The 18079-nt window shown below is 39.3% G+C and overlaps 1 protein-coding gene across 17 annotated transcripts in view; it reads right to left on the minus strand.

The window, feature by feature from the left end:
- Positions 1 to 6180: 6180 nt before the first annotated feature.
- SRSF12 (serine and arginine rich splicing factor 12) overlaps positions 6181 to 18079 on the minus strand; it is a 43275-nt gene continuing 31376 nt past the window's right edge. For all 17 annotated transcript variants that reach the window (XM_054254259.2, XM_078369772.1, XM_078369769.1 and 14 more), the window contains one exon: positions 6181 to 9189. In XM_054254259.2, coding sequence (XP_054110234.1) covers positions 8820 to 9189 — 370 coding nt within the window. In that variant the 3' untranslated portion in view covers positions 6181 to 8819. The remainder of the gene's footprint in view (positions 9190 to 18079) is intronic.

The following is an 18079-nucleotide window of genomic DNA, read 5'->3' on the forward strand; positions in this document are numbered from 1 at the left end:
TCCTGCCTTTTAAAGCCTTTAATGCTGAGATTAACTCCAGTGGAGTAAATGAGATGCTAAAGGCATTGTTTGAAATTATTCCTTAAGTGATGTAGTTCCACTTTTTATGACAGACACTGAAACTACAATCTTTTGGTCAAAATAAAGGGTGAGGCCAGGCTTAGTGGCTCATGCCTGTAATCCCAGCACTTTGGGAGGTCGAGGCGGGTGGATCACCTGAGGTCAGGAGTTCGAGACCAGCCTGACCAACATGGCGAAACCCTGTCTCAAAAAAAAAAAAAAAAAAAGATGGACAAGGTGTGGTCACAGAAACCTCAAATGAGTTGTCAGTTATATTTGACCACTGACAAGTAGCTTAGAGCTTTGTATAAAGGACTATTTGAACTATAAAATTTTCATCCATGTTTTTAAGTGACATTTATTAAGTATCCCATTTAATAGGATATGTAGTATGAGTAAGAAATTATAAAGTGTAAAACAATATCAAAAATTGCTAGAATTTATATAGTCATGCACTGCATAACAACATTGAGGTCAACAGTGGAACACATATATGATGGTGGTCCCAAAAGATTATAATGGAGACTATATAGAAATCTGATATATGGCACTAAATGTGGCACTGCAGATCAAGTCATGGAAATATCACCATTACTGCTATTCAGTAATGGTGCTGGGACATTTGGATTTCTGTATGAAAAACATGTAAATAAAAATATGCATACCATCTAGATTTGTGTAAGTACACTCTATGTTTGCACAACAGAATCACCTAATGATGTGTTTCTCAGAATGTATCCTGTCATTAAGTGATGTGTGACTATATCCATTAAAAACTGTAATGAACATCCTAATTAGAATATTAGAATTTTAAATTCAGCTACATTTAACATTTTAAGGCCAAAATTTTAAGGTTTACTGACAACAATGAATGTTTAAAGATGCTTTTTCCTAATAGTCTTTTTATTAGTTTTTTCCTAATAGTCTTATGAAATTATATAAATACTGGTCAGGCATGGTGGCTCACAATTGTAATCCCAGCACTTTGGGAGGCCGAGGTGGGTAGATCACGAGGTCAAGAGATCAAGAGCATCCTGGCCAACATTATGAAACCCCGTCTCTACTAAAAACACAAAAATTAGCTGGGTGTGGTGGCGTGCACCTGTGGTCCCAGCTACTCAGGAGGCTGAGGCAGGAGAATTGCTTGAACCCGGGAGGCAGAGGTTGCATTGACCCAAGATCATGCCACTACACTCCAGCCTGGCGACAGAGTGAGACTCCATCTCAAAAAATACATATATATATATATATATATATATATATATATATATATATATATATATATATAAATACTTCACAGTGTTAAGATAATTTGAGTAACATTCTTTTTTTTTGTTTTTTGAGACGGAGTTTCGTTCTTGTTACCCAGGCTGGAGTGCAATGGCGCGATCTCGGCTCACCGCAACCTCCGCCTCCTGGGTTCAGGCAATTCTCCTGCCTCAGCCTCCTGAGTAGCTGGGATTACAGGCACGCGCCACCATGCCCAGCTAATTTTTTGTATTTTTAGTAGAGACGGGGGTTTCACCATGTTGACCAGGATGGTCTCGATCTCTTGGCCTCGTGATCCACCCGCTTCAGCCTCCCAAAGTGCTGGGATTACAGGCTTGAGCCACTGCCCCCGGCCGAAGTGTGAACTTTTTTTTTTTGAGACGGAGTTTCGCTGTTGTTACCCAGACTGGAGTGCAATGTCGCGATCTCGGCTCACCGCAACCTCTGCCTCCTGGGTTCAAGCAATTCTCCTGCCTCAGCCTCCCGAGTAGCTGGGACTACAGGCACCCACCACCATGCCCAGCTAATTTTTGTATTTTTAGTAGAGATGGGGTTTCACCTTGTTGACCAGGATGGTCTTGATCTCTTGACGTCGGGATCCACCCACCTCGGCCTCCCAAAGTGCTGGGATTATAGGCACGAGCTACGGCGCCCGGCCTTGAGTAACATTCTTTTTTTTGAGACAGAGTTTAGCTCTGTCTCTTAAGCTGGAGTGCAGTTGTGCAAACATGGCTCACTGCAGCCTCAACCTCCTGGGCTCAAGTGATCCTCCCATATCAGCCTCCTGGGTAGCTGGGACTATAGGCATGCCACTACACTGCTAATTTTAAAAAATTTGTTGCAGAGACAGGGTCTGGCCATGTTGCCTAGTCTTGAACTCCTAGGCTCAAGTGATTTCCTGGCCTCCGCTTCCCAAAGTGCTGAGTTTATAGGTATCTGCCACCATGACTGGCCTCTTCTTATTTTAAAAATATAAGATTGCTCAGAAGAGTCTGACAAGTTACATAGTTTATGTCAGGTCTGAAAAGATCTCTAACAGAGTAGAATTGTTACTATGAATCCAATACTGCCTCACAAATGTAATTTCCCCAATCCACAAAAGTCCATAATGTTTTCTTTTTTCTTCTTCTTCTTTTTTTAAATATTTTCTTATTATTAAAAGAAACAGGCTACAGTTGGGACTTGGAAGTCTATTTTATATTGAGATTTTTGTTGGTATTAAAGTCAATTTAACAGTGTTTTAAGTCCATACTATTAGGAGTAAGCTAAGAAAACTGGAATGCAGTTTTTGTTGTTGTTTTTAAATAGAGATGAAGTCTCACTGTGCTGCCCAGGCTGGTCTCAGACTCCTGAGTTCAAGTGATCCTCCCACCTCAGCCTCCCAAAGTGCTAGGATTATAGGCCTGAGCCACTGTGCCTTGCCACAGTGTCTTTAGATAACAAGTGATCAGTCTTTTTTTTTTTTTTTAAGACGGGTTTTTTATGTTTTGTTTTGTTTTTTTTTAAAGATGGGGTTTCACCATGTTGGTCAGGTGGTCTTGAACTCCTGACCTCTCAGGTGATCTGCCCGCCTTGGCCTCCACAGTGCTTGGATTATAGGTGTGAGCCACCACGACCGGCCCAGTGATCAGTCTTATAAGCTGCATTCCTGTAAAAACGAAACAGGTGGTCATAAGCAAATAATAATTCTGGATCATGTCTCTCCATCTATCTCTATGAAGCAGTTTCTAAAAAGCATGTGGTACTTAGGCATGTGGTTAATCGAATTCTACTCCTAGAGAAGTGCTAATGTTGCTTCTTGCTTCAATTACACACTTTCTGAGGAACTACTTGCCCTACACAAGCTTTAACACATACAAAACCAAACAGTAATGCACGTGCAAGCAATGTAGTTATAGGACTAAGTATTAATTACTGGCTAGGCAGTCTCTCATGTGAAAAGACTGAACCTTTAATCTACTGACATTCTGAAAGAACCTGAAACCTGGCACACAGTAAGACATTCTTTTTTTGTTTCTTTGTTTTGTGATGGAGTCTTGCTCTGTTGCCTCGGCTGGAGTGCAGTTGAGTGATCTGGGCTTACTGTGGCCTCTGCCTCTCAGGTTTAAGTGATTCTCCTGCCTCAGCCTCCCAAGTGGCTGGGATTACAAGCACCTGCCACCATGCCCAGCTAATTTTTGTAATTTTAATAGAGACAGGGTTTTACTACGTTGGTCATGCTGGTCTCGAACTCCTGGCCTCAAATGATCCACCCACCTCAACCTCCCAAAGTGCTGGGATTACAGGCGTGAGCCACAGGGCCCAGCCTAGATATACTTGATTTTTAATTTGTGACCTATTTACTACTTTATAAATAGATGTAGGTTGAGTAAGGTGTATTAAATTATGTGAATCAAACATATACTTAAAAATAACATAGTACTTCAAAAAAAAAAAAAAGGATAACCATTGAGCATCCATCTACCTAAGTTGGCACTATTTCTTTTCACAAACTCAGTAATGCTATATTCCTGGAATATAAAATTCAGGAAAGAGTAATTATATAATCCTTTTTCCAAAACAGAATAAAAACACCATGATACCATGTTTTGGAAATAGTAGTCTTGGGGTATGGTAGTCTTTGTATATTTATTTTTTATTCAACTTTCCTTCACAATTACTCCTAGCCTTTGGGAGTCCAAGGCAGGTGGCTCACAAGGTCAGGAGACCGACACCCTCCTGACCAACATGGTGAAACCCGCCTCTACTAAAAATACAAAAATTAGCTGGGCATGGTGGTGCATGCCTGTAATCCCAGCTACTCGGAAGGCTGAGGCAGGAGAATCTCTTGAACCAGTGAGTCGGAGGTTGCAATAAGCTGAGATCATGCCATTGCACTCCAGCCTGGGCAACAAAGGGAGACTCCATCTCAAAAAAAAAAAAAAAAATGTGGATTTGTCATAATTATCCTAAGTACTGTTTTAACTTGAGATGTTGAATCAACCTGAAATATCTAATACTTCTATTAAGGACTATTATAAGAAGGTATTTGTTTCTCTTGGTGTTGTTAAGATAGTGTCTTATTCTGTTGCTCAGGCTGGAGTGCCGTGGCGCACTTACTGCAGTCTCAACCTCCTGGGCTCAAACAATCCTCCCTCCCCAGCCTCGTGAGTAGCTGGGACTACAGGCATGTGCCACCACACCTGGCTAATTTTTAGAAATGGGGTCTTGCTCTGTTGCCCAGACTGGTCTCAAACTCCTGGGCTCAAGCAATCCTCCTCCCTCAGTTTCCCACTGTTGGGATTAGAGGCATGAGCCACCTTGCCCAGCTTTTTTTTTTTTTAAGCAACCCAGTCTATTATATCAAAAAAGTTATATGACTCAATTATCTGTGTGCTTAATTTGATCAGCATCTTTTTAAAGGTATACAAGATAAAAAATTTTTCCAGAGTGATAAAATCAAGACTTGGTAGACCAATGTCAGAGTTAATGCTATGTTCCTAAATACCCTACTTTCATCCAAGGAGTGATTTAAATGCTAAGGTGCATAATCCCCATTTAGTACAAGGAAATGTTTTCTAAATATTTAAATAAAGAAATTGACATTTAAATGCCTATCAGGTACTTGGCGTTCTGCTAAGCATCTTTCTTTTTTTTCCCAAGCATTTTTTTTTAACCCTAACAACCCAATGGGACAAATATATCCACATTTTACAGGTAAAGAAATTGAGGCTCACAGATGTTAGGTAATTTGTCCAAGGTTGCATAGCTAGTAAATATGTGTGTGGAATTCAAACTGAATTCCGACTTCAAAATTAACATGTCTCACTGAACTGTCAGTCCTTAAACTGTTGGGGGTCATGGAATTGTTTCAAAATGATATAAAACTACATCACCTTTCTTTTGAGAACTGCACATACAGTAGTTTGGCATTTCACTTTGCAGGCCCTAGACCTGAAGCTCTGGGTCTATTATGCCAGGTTAAGAGCCCCTGCACCAGACTGTACTGCATTAAGTAACATATATCTATCTATACAAGTACCCTACATGTTCTACTACCCTTTGGAAAACAAATTTAATTTTTTAAATTCTAAAAAATTACTTTTTTTGAGACAAAGTCTTGCTCTGTATCCCAGGCTGGAGTACAGTGGTGCCATCTGGGCTCACTGCAACCTCCAGCTCCCAGCTTCAAGAGATTCCTGTGCCTCAGCCTCCTGAGTAGCTGGGATTACAGGCATGTGCCACCATGCCCGGCTAATATTTTTGCTATCTTTTTTAGCAGAGATGCGCTTTCACCATGTTGCCAGCTGGTCTCCTGGCTTCAAGTAATCTGCCGACCTCAGCCTCTCAAAGTGCTGAGATTGCAGGTGTGAGCCACCATGCTCAGACAGAAATTACAATTTTAATGTAGTTTAGAAGGATTCCAAAAGTATTTGCATATGCCTTCCTTTAAATTTTGACTAATTTTGCCTCTGGCAATGGGATCAAAATAAAAGCACCAATTCTTATTTGTAATGCAACAGCGTGTCTTAGAATAGATCTCAAGTAAACGTTACAAATAAAATACTGAAATTAATTTACATTAAAAATAAATTACCCAGTAGCATAAAATTAAATCCAAAGCTCCAAATAAAAATTTCAGCAAATTCCCCTATTATCTGTTAGCACCGAAAAATATCAGCTGCTATACATAAATAATTTGTGCATTATTCATGGGTAGAAGGAAAACAAGCAGCTGTCATGGTAGTCTTTCTTTTCTTTGACCTTAACTTATCCTCTATAATCATTAATAAATGGTAGGTAGTACCCCTGCACTAAACTTGGGAAGTACTTAAGTAAATATATTCTCAAAAAGAATTGATCACAAATGTCTAAAAATTAAAACATTTGATTTATTAATAAACAACTTAAAGTATCTCTCTTAAATGGGCCAAGAAACAATTCTATGACAAAAGCGAACCCTAGAACATACATATTCCCAGGAGAAAATTTTGCAGGATACCCAGCCAAACAATTTCACCCAAGCACAAAAGTCATTTGCATTGAAGCCTACAGTTATTTCTTTTTCTAATTCTATTCCCTCATTTCGTTCTAAACATGATCTTAATTAAACATATACTTGTCAAAGACTTCTCTTTGCAAAGCCATGGGAATAGCAGTCAGAAAGAGAAATCTGGAGCCCACTCTACAGATCCAAAGTTTAAATGCCGTGTGCCCTTGTAACTTAGCTTCTCTGCATCTATTTTCTTGTCTGTAATGGTATTAGGTTGGTGCAAAAGTTATTGCGGGATATTTACCTTATAAGGATGTTGATAATTAAAGACATGAGTGAATAACCTAAAACGTATAGAAAAGTGCCAAGCATGTACTAAATGCTCAAGAGTTTCAGCTATTATCATTCCAGCTTTTTCATCAAACCAAACAGTATCCTCCTAAGTAACCTAGGGATTACAATGACAAACCCAGTCAGAGATAAATCAAGGTATTACATATGTTTGGGAATACAGAGATGATTTGTGAATACAGAGTAAAGATACTATAATTAATCCCAAGTTATTATTTCTCACCATAGTATCTGAAATATGGTACCTAGTTATTATTATTTTTATAGATACAGGGGTCTTGCTATGTTGCCCAGGCTGGTCTCAAACTCCTGGCCTCAAGTGATCCTCCTGCCTTGGCCTCCCAAAGTGCTAGGATTACAGGCATGAGCCACTGTGCCCAGCCCTAGTTTTTAAAATGATTTATATGTGTGACCCAAACATTTTGAAAATACTAAAAATTACTATCAATATTTGTCTTACTCATTCTTCAGATTCTTCTTTAGATTTTCAGTAGTGCCACATAATTTTATAACTAAATTTTATTATAGCTGAACACTTCAAAGAGTTGTTGTTTTGAAATAAATAAATTTTGCTATGATTAGAGAAAATCTATTCAGAAAGTACAATATACATGAATTTATGGCACTTGTCCAAATATCAGCATACAAATTATTGTGTAAAGTTTTTTTTTTACATGTAGGATCTAATATGCAAAGAAAAATGGAATTTGTATTCAAAACAAATAGAAGCAACACTGACTCCTATATACTAAAAATATAAGACAGATTTTTTTTTTCTTTAACACTCTGGATACAAATACTAACTGTATGGGTCGAGAACTTTTAAGTTTTCATAATATAATTCACAAAGTATACAAGTAGAGCTCTATAAATATATCCCCTATAATAATCATATGCAAAACCATTCTATCACAAATACGACCAAAACCCTTTGAAAAACATAAACTACAAACACATTTTCAAAGAAATTATTAGTTATAACAACTACAAAAGCAATCAGTATCAACAAAGTTATTTGGCTGTCAGAAATGAAGGGCAGTATAATGTAAAATTCAAATACTGCAAAGTTGTTTTTTGAAGATGTAGTCTTGAGTTTCTTCTTCTTTCTTTAAATCTTAGAGTCAAGGTTTCACCATGTTGCCCAGGTTGGTCTCAAACTCCTGGACTCAAGCAATCCACCCACCTCAGCCTCCCAAAGTGCTGGGATTACAGGTGTAAGCCACCATGCTTGGCCAAGTTTCTTAATACAAGGTACTAAACACTCTTTCAAAAATAATAAGACTTATACTGTATAAAGCTGAGCTAGAACTCTAAAAAGAAAAAATTAAGCAGCAGATGAAAAGTAGGTATGTGGAAATAATGGTATCAAATATGATTTTATACAAAATGTACCACTCTTCAAATGTGTAAGGCTTAATATGAATATTTTTGAATTGTGAGTGTTGCTCATCCTAATTTTTAAAGCATTAGTCTCAAACCATTCAAAATCCAGTAATTCACAAATGTTTTGACATTACTGATGTGGACATGGTATAGGATGCAATTTCATGACACCTTACCTATACTGTTCTACCCAATAAATATATAACCTTTGAGCTTAGGAGAGAATGTATCTTTTGATATATTTATATTGATCTCTATATAAATTCTACTTTCCGGAACATCAGAATTTTGTAGTATGAACTAATATCCACCAGGAATTGGTCCAAGTTTAAACAGAAGACCCAAAAGAGACATAGGTGTCAAACAGTTTAAGTCTGCTCTATGCAATTGTACAGTTATAGTTACTTTTTACAGGAAAGTGCTTTAAAGTCAAAAATACTTGTGTAAAAAGTATTATTAATAATACTAATACTATCCAAGTAGAATTTTAAAAATTAGTTCCCGTTTACTCATTTATCTTGAAAAGTACCCTTCTGCCACAACGTAAATAAAAAATGGTCCATAAAATGGTGACATTAGACGAATCATAATTTGTGGTATGGGCCCTTTAAATGGAGACCAAATTTTTATTAATACAAAGCTAGAGAGATTTTATTTCTTCCATATGCCCAAAGTAACTAATATCAACTCGCATTTTCTGTACACCTTAAGGAATTTTTATTTAACGTAATGAGAGGTTTAATAACTTATATTAAAGACTACGTAGTGCTCTTTCTGTTGCTGTTCACCAACTGTTTTTATGACGATAACTTCGAGATCTGGAATGTGACCGAAAATGAGAATGCTTTGCTGTTTGTACTTTCGTTTCGGAATTGGTATACGCTTTGGGAGATTTACATGGGGATCTTGCTATTGAGTCAGAATGTCTTCCATGTGATCTTGATTTTGTTCCTGAACTAGTCTGCTTCTGAGGTGAACTTGACTGTGATTTTCCTATTGACTTGGACCTTTTTTGTAAGGACTTGGACCTTGACCGTCCTCGAGAGCCAAAATTCCTTCTTGGAGTTCTTGACTGCCTTGCTGAGGTAGACCGCCTTGGTAATGATTTGGAACGAGATTTAGACTGGCTATACGAAAATCGCCTGTGTCGAGACCTGCAAATATCCATAATGTTAGAGCATATATTTCACACAAAATAAGAGATCAGAAAACAACACTTTTAGGAACTTAAATACTTTATATAACATTAATTATATTTTTACTAGGTAAGATAAAAACATTTCTCATTTTATTATGCATGCTTTTGGTTCAAACGTTAAGTAACAAGTTTGTAATATTTATTATACTAGAATATATGGCCAAAACTTTTTACTTTGCTAGATATGTCTTACAGGAATCAGTTCTGAAAAATGCACTTCATATTTAGATTGGGTTATATAGCTCTAAAGAGGTACAAAAATCTGAAGGAAAAAAGATTTTTTTTTTTTATTTATTAAGACGGAGTTTCGCTCTTGTTACCCAGGCTGGAGTGCAATGGCGTGACCTTGGCTCACCGCAACCTCCACCTCCTGGGTTCATGCAATTCTCCTGCCTCAGCCTCCTGAGTAGCTGGGATTACAGGCACGTGCCACCATGCCCAGCTAATGTTTTGTACTTTTAGTAGAGACAGGGTTTCACCATGTTGACCAGGATGGTCTCAATCTCTTGACCTCGTGATCCACCTGCCTCGGCCTCCCAAAGTGCTGAGATTACAGGCTTGAGCCACCACACCAGGCCAGAAAAAAAAAATTTTTTTAAACCCAATTATTTATGCCGGGCATGGCGGCTCACAACTGTAATCCCAGCACTTCGGGAGGCTGAGGCGGGTGGATCATGAAATCAGGAGTTTGAGACCAGCCTGGCCAGTATGGTGAAACCCTGTCTCTACTAAAAATGTAAAAATTAGCTGGGCGTGGTGGTACGTGCCTGTAGTCTCAGCTACTTGGAAGGCTGAAGCAGGAGAATCACTTGAACCTGGGAGGTGGAGGTTGCAGTGAGCTGAGATTGCACCACTGCACTTATTAGGGTGACAGAGTGAGACTCCGTCTCTAAATTTAAAAAAGAAAAAAAAAAAAAAATATATATATATATATATATATTTAAAGTTCAAATAATGCTTATAAAAATAAAAATCTAGATACAGGACTCTTGGGTCCTGCCATGATAGAACAGCTTGTTATTAGGCTAATCTTCCCAAAGAAGACAGCTGTATTAAATAGCTACACAATATTTATAAAACAACTCTTCGAAGGCACTGGAGAATAATCAACTGAAGCAGGAAGAACCTGAAGCATTACAAGCCTTGGCTCTTTTACTAAGACCACTGCCAAATGACACCATGGAGGAGTTGAGCCCAACCAGAAAATGGCTATTTGATTAAGCCGAAGAGATAAAAGAATTCAGGACTACCAAAATGCGTAAGGCTTGAGAGGCAAAAACTCTAGAGATGAATGAATTACAGACCAAAAAGTACCTCTAAAATCTGCCTACAAATTTTCCTTAAATTACTGGCCATCTTCTAAGTTGTGTGTGTATGGGAAGAGATTCCAAGGGGCCAGCAAAAAAATGGAATTCAGAAATTCAAGAACTGAGCAGAAATTTTTATCAGACACATGGTGCTGGGGAGAGATTAGAGTTCAAACTCCCAAAAGGCCAGTGAGGAACATTAGGCAACAACCCAGACAGGCTACATTCTAGCGGTAAGGACGATCATGCCCTAGGAATGGGTGACAGGCGAGACTCTATCTCAAAATTAAAAAAAAACAATTAAAGCTCAAAGCCAAAACAGAGCAGCTTTAACAATGCCCAAAACCAAGCTTTAAGAAGATCAAAGTGATCTGCCAGCACTCTGCCTGCTAGAAGAAAACACTGTCTTTGGAGAATAATATCATGTAGCACCACTATAATTTTTTGCCCATAATGTCTAACATGCTATTTTAAAAAATTATGAGATATGTTTAAAAAAACAAGCAAGAATGACTAAAAACTAAGGCAAACAAAAGGCAAAATAATCATTCCCAAAGTGATTTGGATATTGGCATCATCAAACAGGAATGGAAAAATTACTATGACTAATATATTCAAGAAAATAAGAGGAAAAGACAAAACAGATAAAAAGATAGTTTCAGTGGAAAACTAGAATCTATAAAAAGAAACAAACAGACATTTAAAACTAAAAATATATGATATCTGAAATTAAAAAGTCATCAGGTGGTCTTAGCAGGAATCTGGATACAGCAAAAGAAACAGTGAACTAGGCTAGGTGGCTCATACCTGTAATCCTAACACTTTGGGAGGCCAAGGCAAGTGGATCACCTGAGGTCAGGAGTTCAAGAGCAGCCTAAGATGGTAAAACCCCATATCTACTAAAAATACAAAAATCAGCCAGGCGTGGTGGCACACGACTGTAATCCTAGCTACCTGGGAGGCTGAGGCAGGAGAATCACTTGAACTTGGGAGGTGGAGGTTGCAGTGAGCCACGATCATGCCATTGCACTGTAGCCTGGGCAACAAGAGAAAACTTCGAACTAAAAAAAAAAAGAAGAAACAGTGAACTAAAAGATCATTAGAAAAACATCCTACTGAAAGAAAATGCGAGAAAAGGAATTTTAAGAAATCCATAAAAGAACACAACAGATATATAGTATACAGTCACACAGGCAAGAAGAGACTAAATAAGGCAGCAGCAATATTTGAAGAGATAATGGCCTAGAATTTTATAAAACTAACAAAAAGCATTAACCCACAATTTCAAAAAGCTCAATAAACTCCACATAGACAAAGAAAACTATACTAGGCACATTGCAGTAAAAGTGCTGAAAACCAAAGTCAAAGAAAAAATCTGAAAACCAGCTGAGCACAGTGGCTCATGCCTGTAATTCCAGTACTTTGGGAGGCCAAGGCAGGCGATCACCTGTGGTCAGGAGTTCAAGATCAGCCTGGCCAACATGGAGAAACTCCGCCTCTGTTAAAAATACAAAAATTACCTGGGTGTAGTGGTGTGTGCCTGTAATCCCAGCTACTCAGGAGAATTGGTCCAATCCAGGAGGTGGAGGTTGCAGTGAGCAGACATTGTACCACTGCACTCCAGCCTGGACAACAGAGTGAGACACCGTCTCAAAAAAACAAAAGGGCTGGGCGCGGTGGCTCACGCCTATAATCCCAGCACTTTGGGAGGCCAAGGCAGGTGGATCATGAGATCAAGAGATCGAGACCATCCTGGTCAACAAGGTGAAATCCCGTCTCTACTAAAAATACAAAAATTAGCTGGGCATGACTGTAGTCCCAGCTACTTGGGAGGCTGAGGCAGGAGAATTGCTTGAACCCAGAAGGCAGAGGTTGCGGTGAGCCGAGATCATGCCATTGCACTCCAGTCTGGGTAACAACAGCGAAACTCCGTCTCAAAAAAAAAAAAAAAAAAAAAAATTGAAAACCTTGCCAAAGAATGAAAGACAAATTACCTTCAAAGGAGCAATCACAAGACCGACAACAGACCGATATCAGAAAAACAACAGAATGACATTTTTTTTTTTTTGAGACGGAGTTTCGCTCATTACCCAGGCTGGAGTGCAATGGCGCGATCTCGGCTCACCGCAACCTCCGCCTCCTGGGTTCAGGCAATTTTCCTGCCTCAGCCTCCTGAGTAGCTGGGATTACACAGGCATGCGCCACCATGCCCAGCTAATTTTTTGTATTTTTAGTAGAGACGGGGTTTCATCATTTTGACCAGGATGGTCTCGATCTCTTGACCTCGTGATCCACCCGCCTCGGCCTCCCAAAGTGCTGGGATTACAGGCGTGAGCCACCGCGCCTGGCCAGAATGACATTTTTAAAGAGGAAAAAGAAAAGTCACTGCCAATACAGAATTCTATATACAGCAAAAATATTTTTCATAGATGAATATTAAATAAAGATGTTTTCAAACAAAAGCTGAGATAATTCACTATAAGCAGATGTGTATTATAAGAAATACTAAATATTCACTGCCCTGGTACTTCCTGGTGAGATTAAAGAGAAAAAAAAAATACTAGGGCGGGGCACGGTGGCTCACGCCTATAATCCCGGCACTTTGGGAGGCCGAGGAGGGTGGATCACGAGGTCAAGAGATCAAGACCATCTTGGTCAACGTAGTGAAACCCCGTCTTGACTAAAAATACAAAAAAAAAATTAGCTGGGCATGGTGGCGCATGCCTGTAATCCCAGCTACTCAGGAGGCTGAGGCAGGAGAATTGCCTGAACCCAGGAGGCGGAGGTTGCATGAGCCAAGATCAAGTCACTGCACTCCAGCCTGGGTAACGAGCGAAACTCCATCTTAAAAAAAAAAAAAATAAAAATAAAATAAATAAATACTAAATATTCTTTAGACTGAAGAAAAATGATACTATATAGTAACACTGAACTAGAAGAAGAAATTTAAAAAGCTTTCTTTGGATAATAGCATCATGCATAGCCTCTTTAATTTTTGGTTTTGTTTGTTTTTGAGACAGAGTCTTACTCTGTCACTCAGGCTGGAGTGCAGTGGTGCAAGTTTGGCTCACTGCAACCTCATCTTCCCAGGTTCAAGCAATTCTCCTGTCTCAGCCTCCCAAGTAGCTGGGATTACAGGCACGTGCCACCATGCCTGGCTAATTTTTGTATTTTTAGTAGAGACGAGGTTTCACCATGTTAGCAAGGCTTGTCTGACCTCAAGTGATCCATGTGCCTCAGCCTCCGAAAATGCTGGGATTACAGGCATGAGCCACTGTAGCTGGCTTTTCTTGAATTTTTTAATTATATATTTATACCAAAAATATATTGATATCAAATATGTTCTGGAATAAATACATAGTCTTTTAGAAATTATTAAATTTCATTTTGTGGACAATTGTAGAAAACAAAATGAAGAAAATACTCTTGAAAAAAAATCCTAACATAGGAACATTTAGAGTTCTAACATACACATTTCTTGATATAAAGTTAAAAAAGATTGATGGAATACCTTTTAAAATTTTAATTTAATTAATTTATTTATTTATTCTGAGACAGAGTCTTGCTCTGTTGCCCAGGTTGAAATGCAGTGGCGTAATCTTGGCTCACTGCAACTCCACCAGGTTCAAGCAATTCTTGTGCCTCAGCTTTCTAAGTAGCTGGAACTACAGGTATGCGCCACCATGCCCAGCTAATTTTTGTACTTTTAGTAGAGATGGTGTTTCACCATGTTGGCCAGGCTGGTCTTGAACTCCTAGCCTCAAGTGATTTGCCTGCTCCAGCCTCTCAAACTGCTGGGATTACAGATGTGAGCTCCCATGCCCAGCTGGAATATCTAATATGAGCTAGCAACTACTTTAAGTGACAGATATAAACATGTGTTAGACAAAAGTCCTTGTCTCTTGAAATTCATAGCCTAGTGCAGCAACAAACTAGTTTTCTGGTATATCCACTAAAAAAAAATAAAAGACCTCTTTTAAGTCCAAGGTAATACCACATATACTGCATACATTTACAGTATATGTTGGCTTATATATTCTGATCCATATACATACATAACATATACATATATAAATATACACATATGCTCACATACCCACCCACTGATAATCTGATCCTTATGAATACTTTGAGAGCTAGGTCAGAGTTCATTCTTTGCAATACTATTTTTATTATTTTATTATTTAATTAACACAGGGTCTCACTTCACTGCCCAGGTTGGAGTGTGGTGGTATAATCATGGCTCACTGCAGCCTTCACCTACTGGGCTCAAGCAGTCCTCCCACCTCAGCTCACCCTCTTCTTACCTCCCAGTAGCTGGAACAGGCATGTGCCGACACACCTGGCTAATTTTTTTTTTTTTTTTTTTAGACATGGGGGTCTCACTATGTTGCCCAGACTGGTCTCTTGACTTCCTGGACTCAAGTGATCTCACTCTGGCCTCCCAGAGTGCTGGGATCACAGATGTAAGCCAATGCACCTGGGCATAATACAATTTTTAAAATGAGAAAAACTGGGGTCAGGGAGGTTAAGCAATGGTCTCATAACAAGTACAAAGCAGAATAGCATTGTCCTGAAAGATGTGGTCCTTCTATCCCTGAGACTCCATGATTTGAGATAGTCAAGTGTTATACTTCCACTAGAAGGCAGAAAATGATGGGAATATCCACCTTACTTAAATCAAGCAGGAGAAAAAAACTGGTTCACTAAGGCTGTAATGAATTTAGAAACAATCAATTTAAATTCTTTTTTTTTTTTTTGAGATGGAGTCTTGCTTTGTCACCCAGGCTGTTGTGCAGTGGCATGATCTTGGCTCGCTACAACCTCTGCCTCTCAGGTTCAAGTGATTCTCCTGCCTCAGCCTCCTGAGTAGCTGGGACTACAGGCATATGCCACCACTCCTGGATTTTTTTTTTTTTTTTTTTTGAGATGGAGTCTCGCTTTGTCACCCAGGCTGGAGGGCAGTAGCACTGTCTTTGGCTCACTGCAACCTCTGCCTCCCGGGTTCAAAAAATTCTCTTGCCTTGGCCTCCTGAACAGTTAGGGTTACAGGCATGTGCCACCACACCCAGCTAATTTTTGTATTTTTTGATGGACACGGGTTTCACCACGTTGGCCCAGCTAGTCTCAAAACTCCTGACCTCAGGTGATCTGCTTGCCTTGGCCTTCCGAAGTGCTGGGATTATAGGCATGAACCACTGCACCTGGCCCGTATTTTTAGTAGACACAAGGTTTCATTCACCATATTGGCCAGGATGGTCTGGAACTCCTGACCTCAAATAATCCACCCACCTCTGCCTCCCAAAGTGCTAGGATTACAGGTGTGAGCCACCACGCCCGGTCCATATAATTTCTGCTGTGATTCACTTATTATTCTAATAGAAATAAACTCCTGGCTAGCAAAATAAATAACTTGCAAATATCTTTCCCCCTCCCCCCAAATTACTAATATGTCTTCAATACTGCCATACTTGGAACTTGTTCTTGATAACTTACCTTTCAAAAGTAAATTGATTTACATTAACTTTAGTCAACCACCTTTTTCATAGGGAATTTTATTATATGTCTTTTTTTCTTGTTTTTTTTTTTTTTTTTGCAGAGATGGGGGTCTCTCTCTGTTGTCCCAGGCTAGTCTTGAACTCCTAGCATCAAGTGATGCTCCCATCTCAGCCTCCCAAAGTACTGAGCTTACTGCACCTGGTTATTTTATTATATTTCTTATGCATTTAAACATTTTAAAGTTGAAGATTCCAAATTTTTGGGCACATTTAGGAAAATATTATTTATCTAAAATTTATCACCTTATCATTGTTTTTTTTTAATTTTTCTTTTACTCAACAAGTAGTACAAGATTTTTTTTTTGAGATGCAGTCTTGCTCTGCCACCTAGGCTGGAGTAGTGGTGCAATCTCAGCTCACTGCAAGCTGTGCCTCCCCAGTTCAAGTGATTCTCCCGCCTCAGCCTCCTGAGTAGTTGGGATTACAGGTGTGTGCCACGATGCCTGGCTAATATTTGTATTTTTAGTAGAAACAGGGTTTCACCATGTTGGTCAGGCTGGTCTCGAATTTCTGACCTGTGATCCGTCTGGCCTGGGCTCCCAAAGGGCTGGGTTACAGGTGTGAGCCACTACACCCAGCCGAGTATATATTTTCTTACCTTTTGTTTTTTGTTCACTATATATTATCTTCTCATATAAAAAAGTTAAGTCTTTAACTTTGACATAAGAATGAATCCAATAAACCCAAATTAAATAACAATATATGATAAATAGAGAAGAGCATTATCTTTTAACAGAAATTGATTATTTTTATACATTAAACAAAATGACTCAAGTGGACTGTTTATAAAAAGTTTAAAGGTGGAGAACGATCCAAGATGGCCAATTGCTAACATCCCGGGATTGCAGCTCTCAGGGAAGGCGCGGAGAACTAGAGGACCCCACACTTTCAGACAAAGTCTGGTCGCTCACGAAGCAGAAGATCCCCCAGTGGTGGAAACACACAAGTCGCCAGCGCGACTCTAGTGGTCGGTGCAGCGGTTCCACCCGCACCTCGACGCGGCAGTGCTCGGCGCAGAGTAAACGGGACTGGTTCCCCTTCTGACCGAGGTTTGGAGCCCCGGGAAGGCAGAGTCGCTTACTACGGAAACAAGAAGGAAGCCCGACAGGAGAATCCTGGGCAGAAAAGCACCATGAGTTTTAACGCCGCTGCTCTGGCCCTGGGAACTAACAACCTGGACGTCCACTCAAGAGACCTAATCTGAAAGTTGGTAATTTCAAAGACGATAGGAGGATAAATTTACAATGACAGGAAGAAACCAGCGTAAAAAAGCTGAGAATACTCAAAGTCAGAACGCCTCTCCCTCTAAAGATGATCACAGTTCCACATCAACAATGGAACAAGGCTTGATGGAGAACGAGCGCCTCCTGATGACAGAATCACTCTTCAAGGAATGGATAATAACAAACTTCGGTGAGTTAAAAGAACATGTTGTAGCCCAACGTAAAGAAACTAGGAACTTTGAAAAAAGGTTTGATGAAATCCTATTGAGAATAGACAACTTAGAGAGGAGTATGAGTGAATTAATGGAACTGAAGAATACAATACAGGAACTCCGAGAAGTATGCACAGGTTTAAACACCCGAATTGTTCAAACAGAAGAAGGGATATCAGAGGTCAAAGTCCAACTTAATGAAATAAAACATGAAGAAAAGATTAGAGAAAAAAGGATAAAAAGGAATGAGCATAGTCTCTAAGAAATGTGGGACTATGTGAAAAGACCAAATTTACGTTTGATAGGTGTACCTGAGTGCGACAGAGAGAATGAATCCAAGCTGGAAAATACCCTTCAGGATATTATTCAGGAAAATTTTCCTAAACTAGCAAAGCAGGACAACATTCAACCCCAGGTAATACAGAGAACACCACAAAGATATTCCTCAAGAAGAGCAACCCCAAGGCACATAATCGTTAGATTCACCAGGGTTGAAATGAAGGAGAAGATACTAAGGGCAGCCAGAGAGAAAGGTCAGATTACCCA

This window comes from Callithrix jacchus, chromosome 4, assembly GCF_049354715.1.
Source record: "Callithrix jacchus isolate 240 chromosome 4, calJac240_pri, whole genome shotgun sequence".
NCBI classification, from domain to species: domain Eukaryota; kingdom Metazoa; phylum Chordata; class Mammalia; order Primates; family Cebidae; genus Callithrix; species Callithrix jacchus.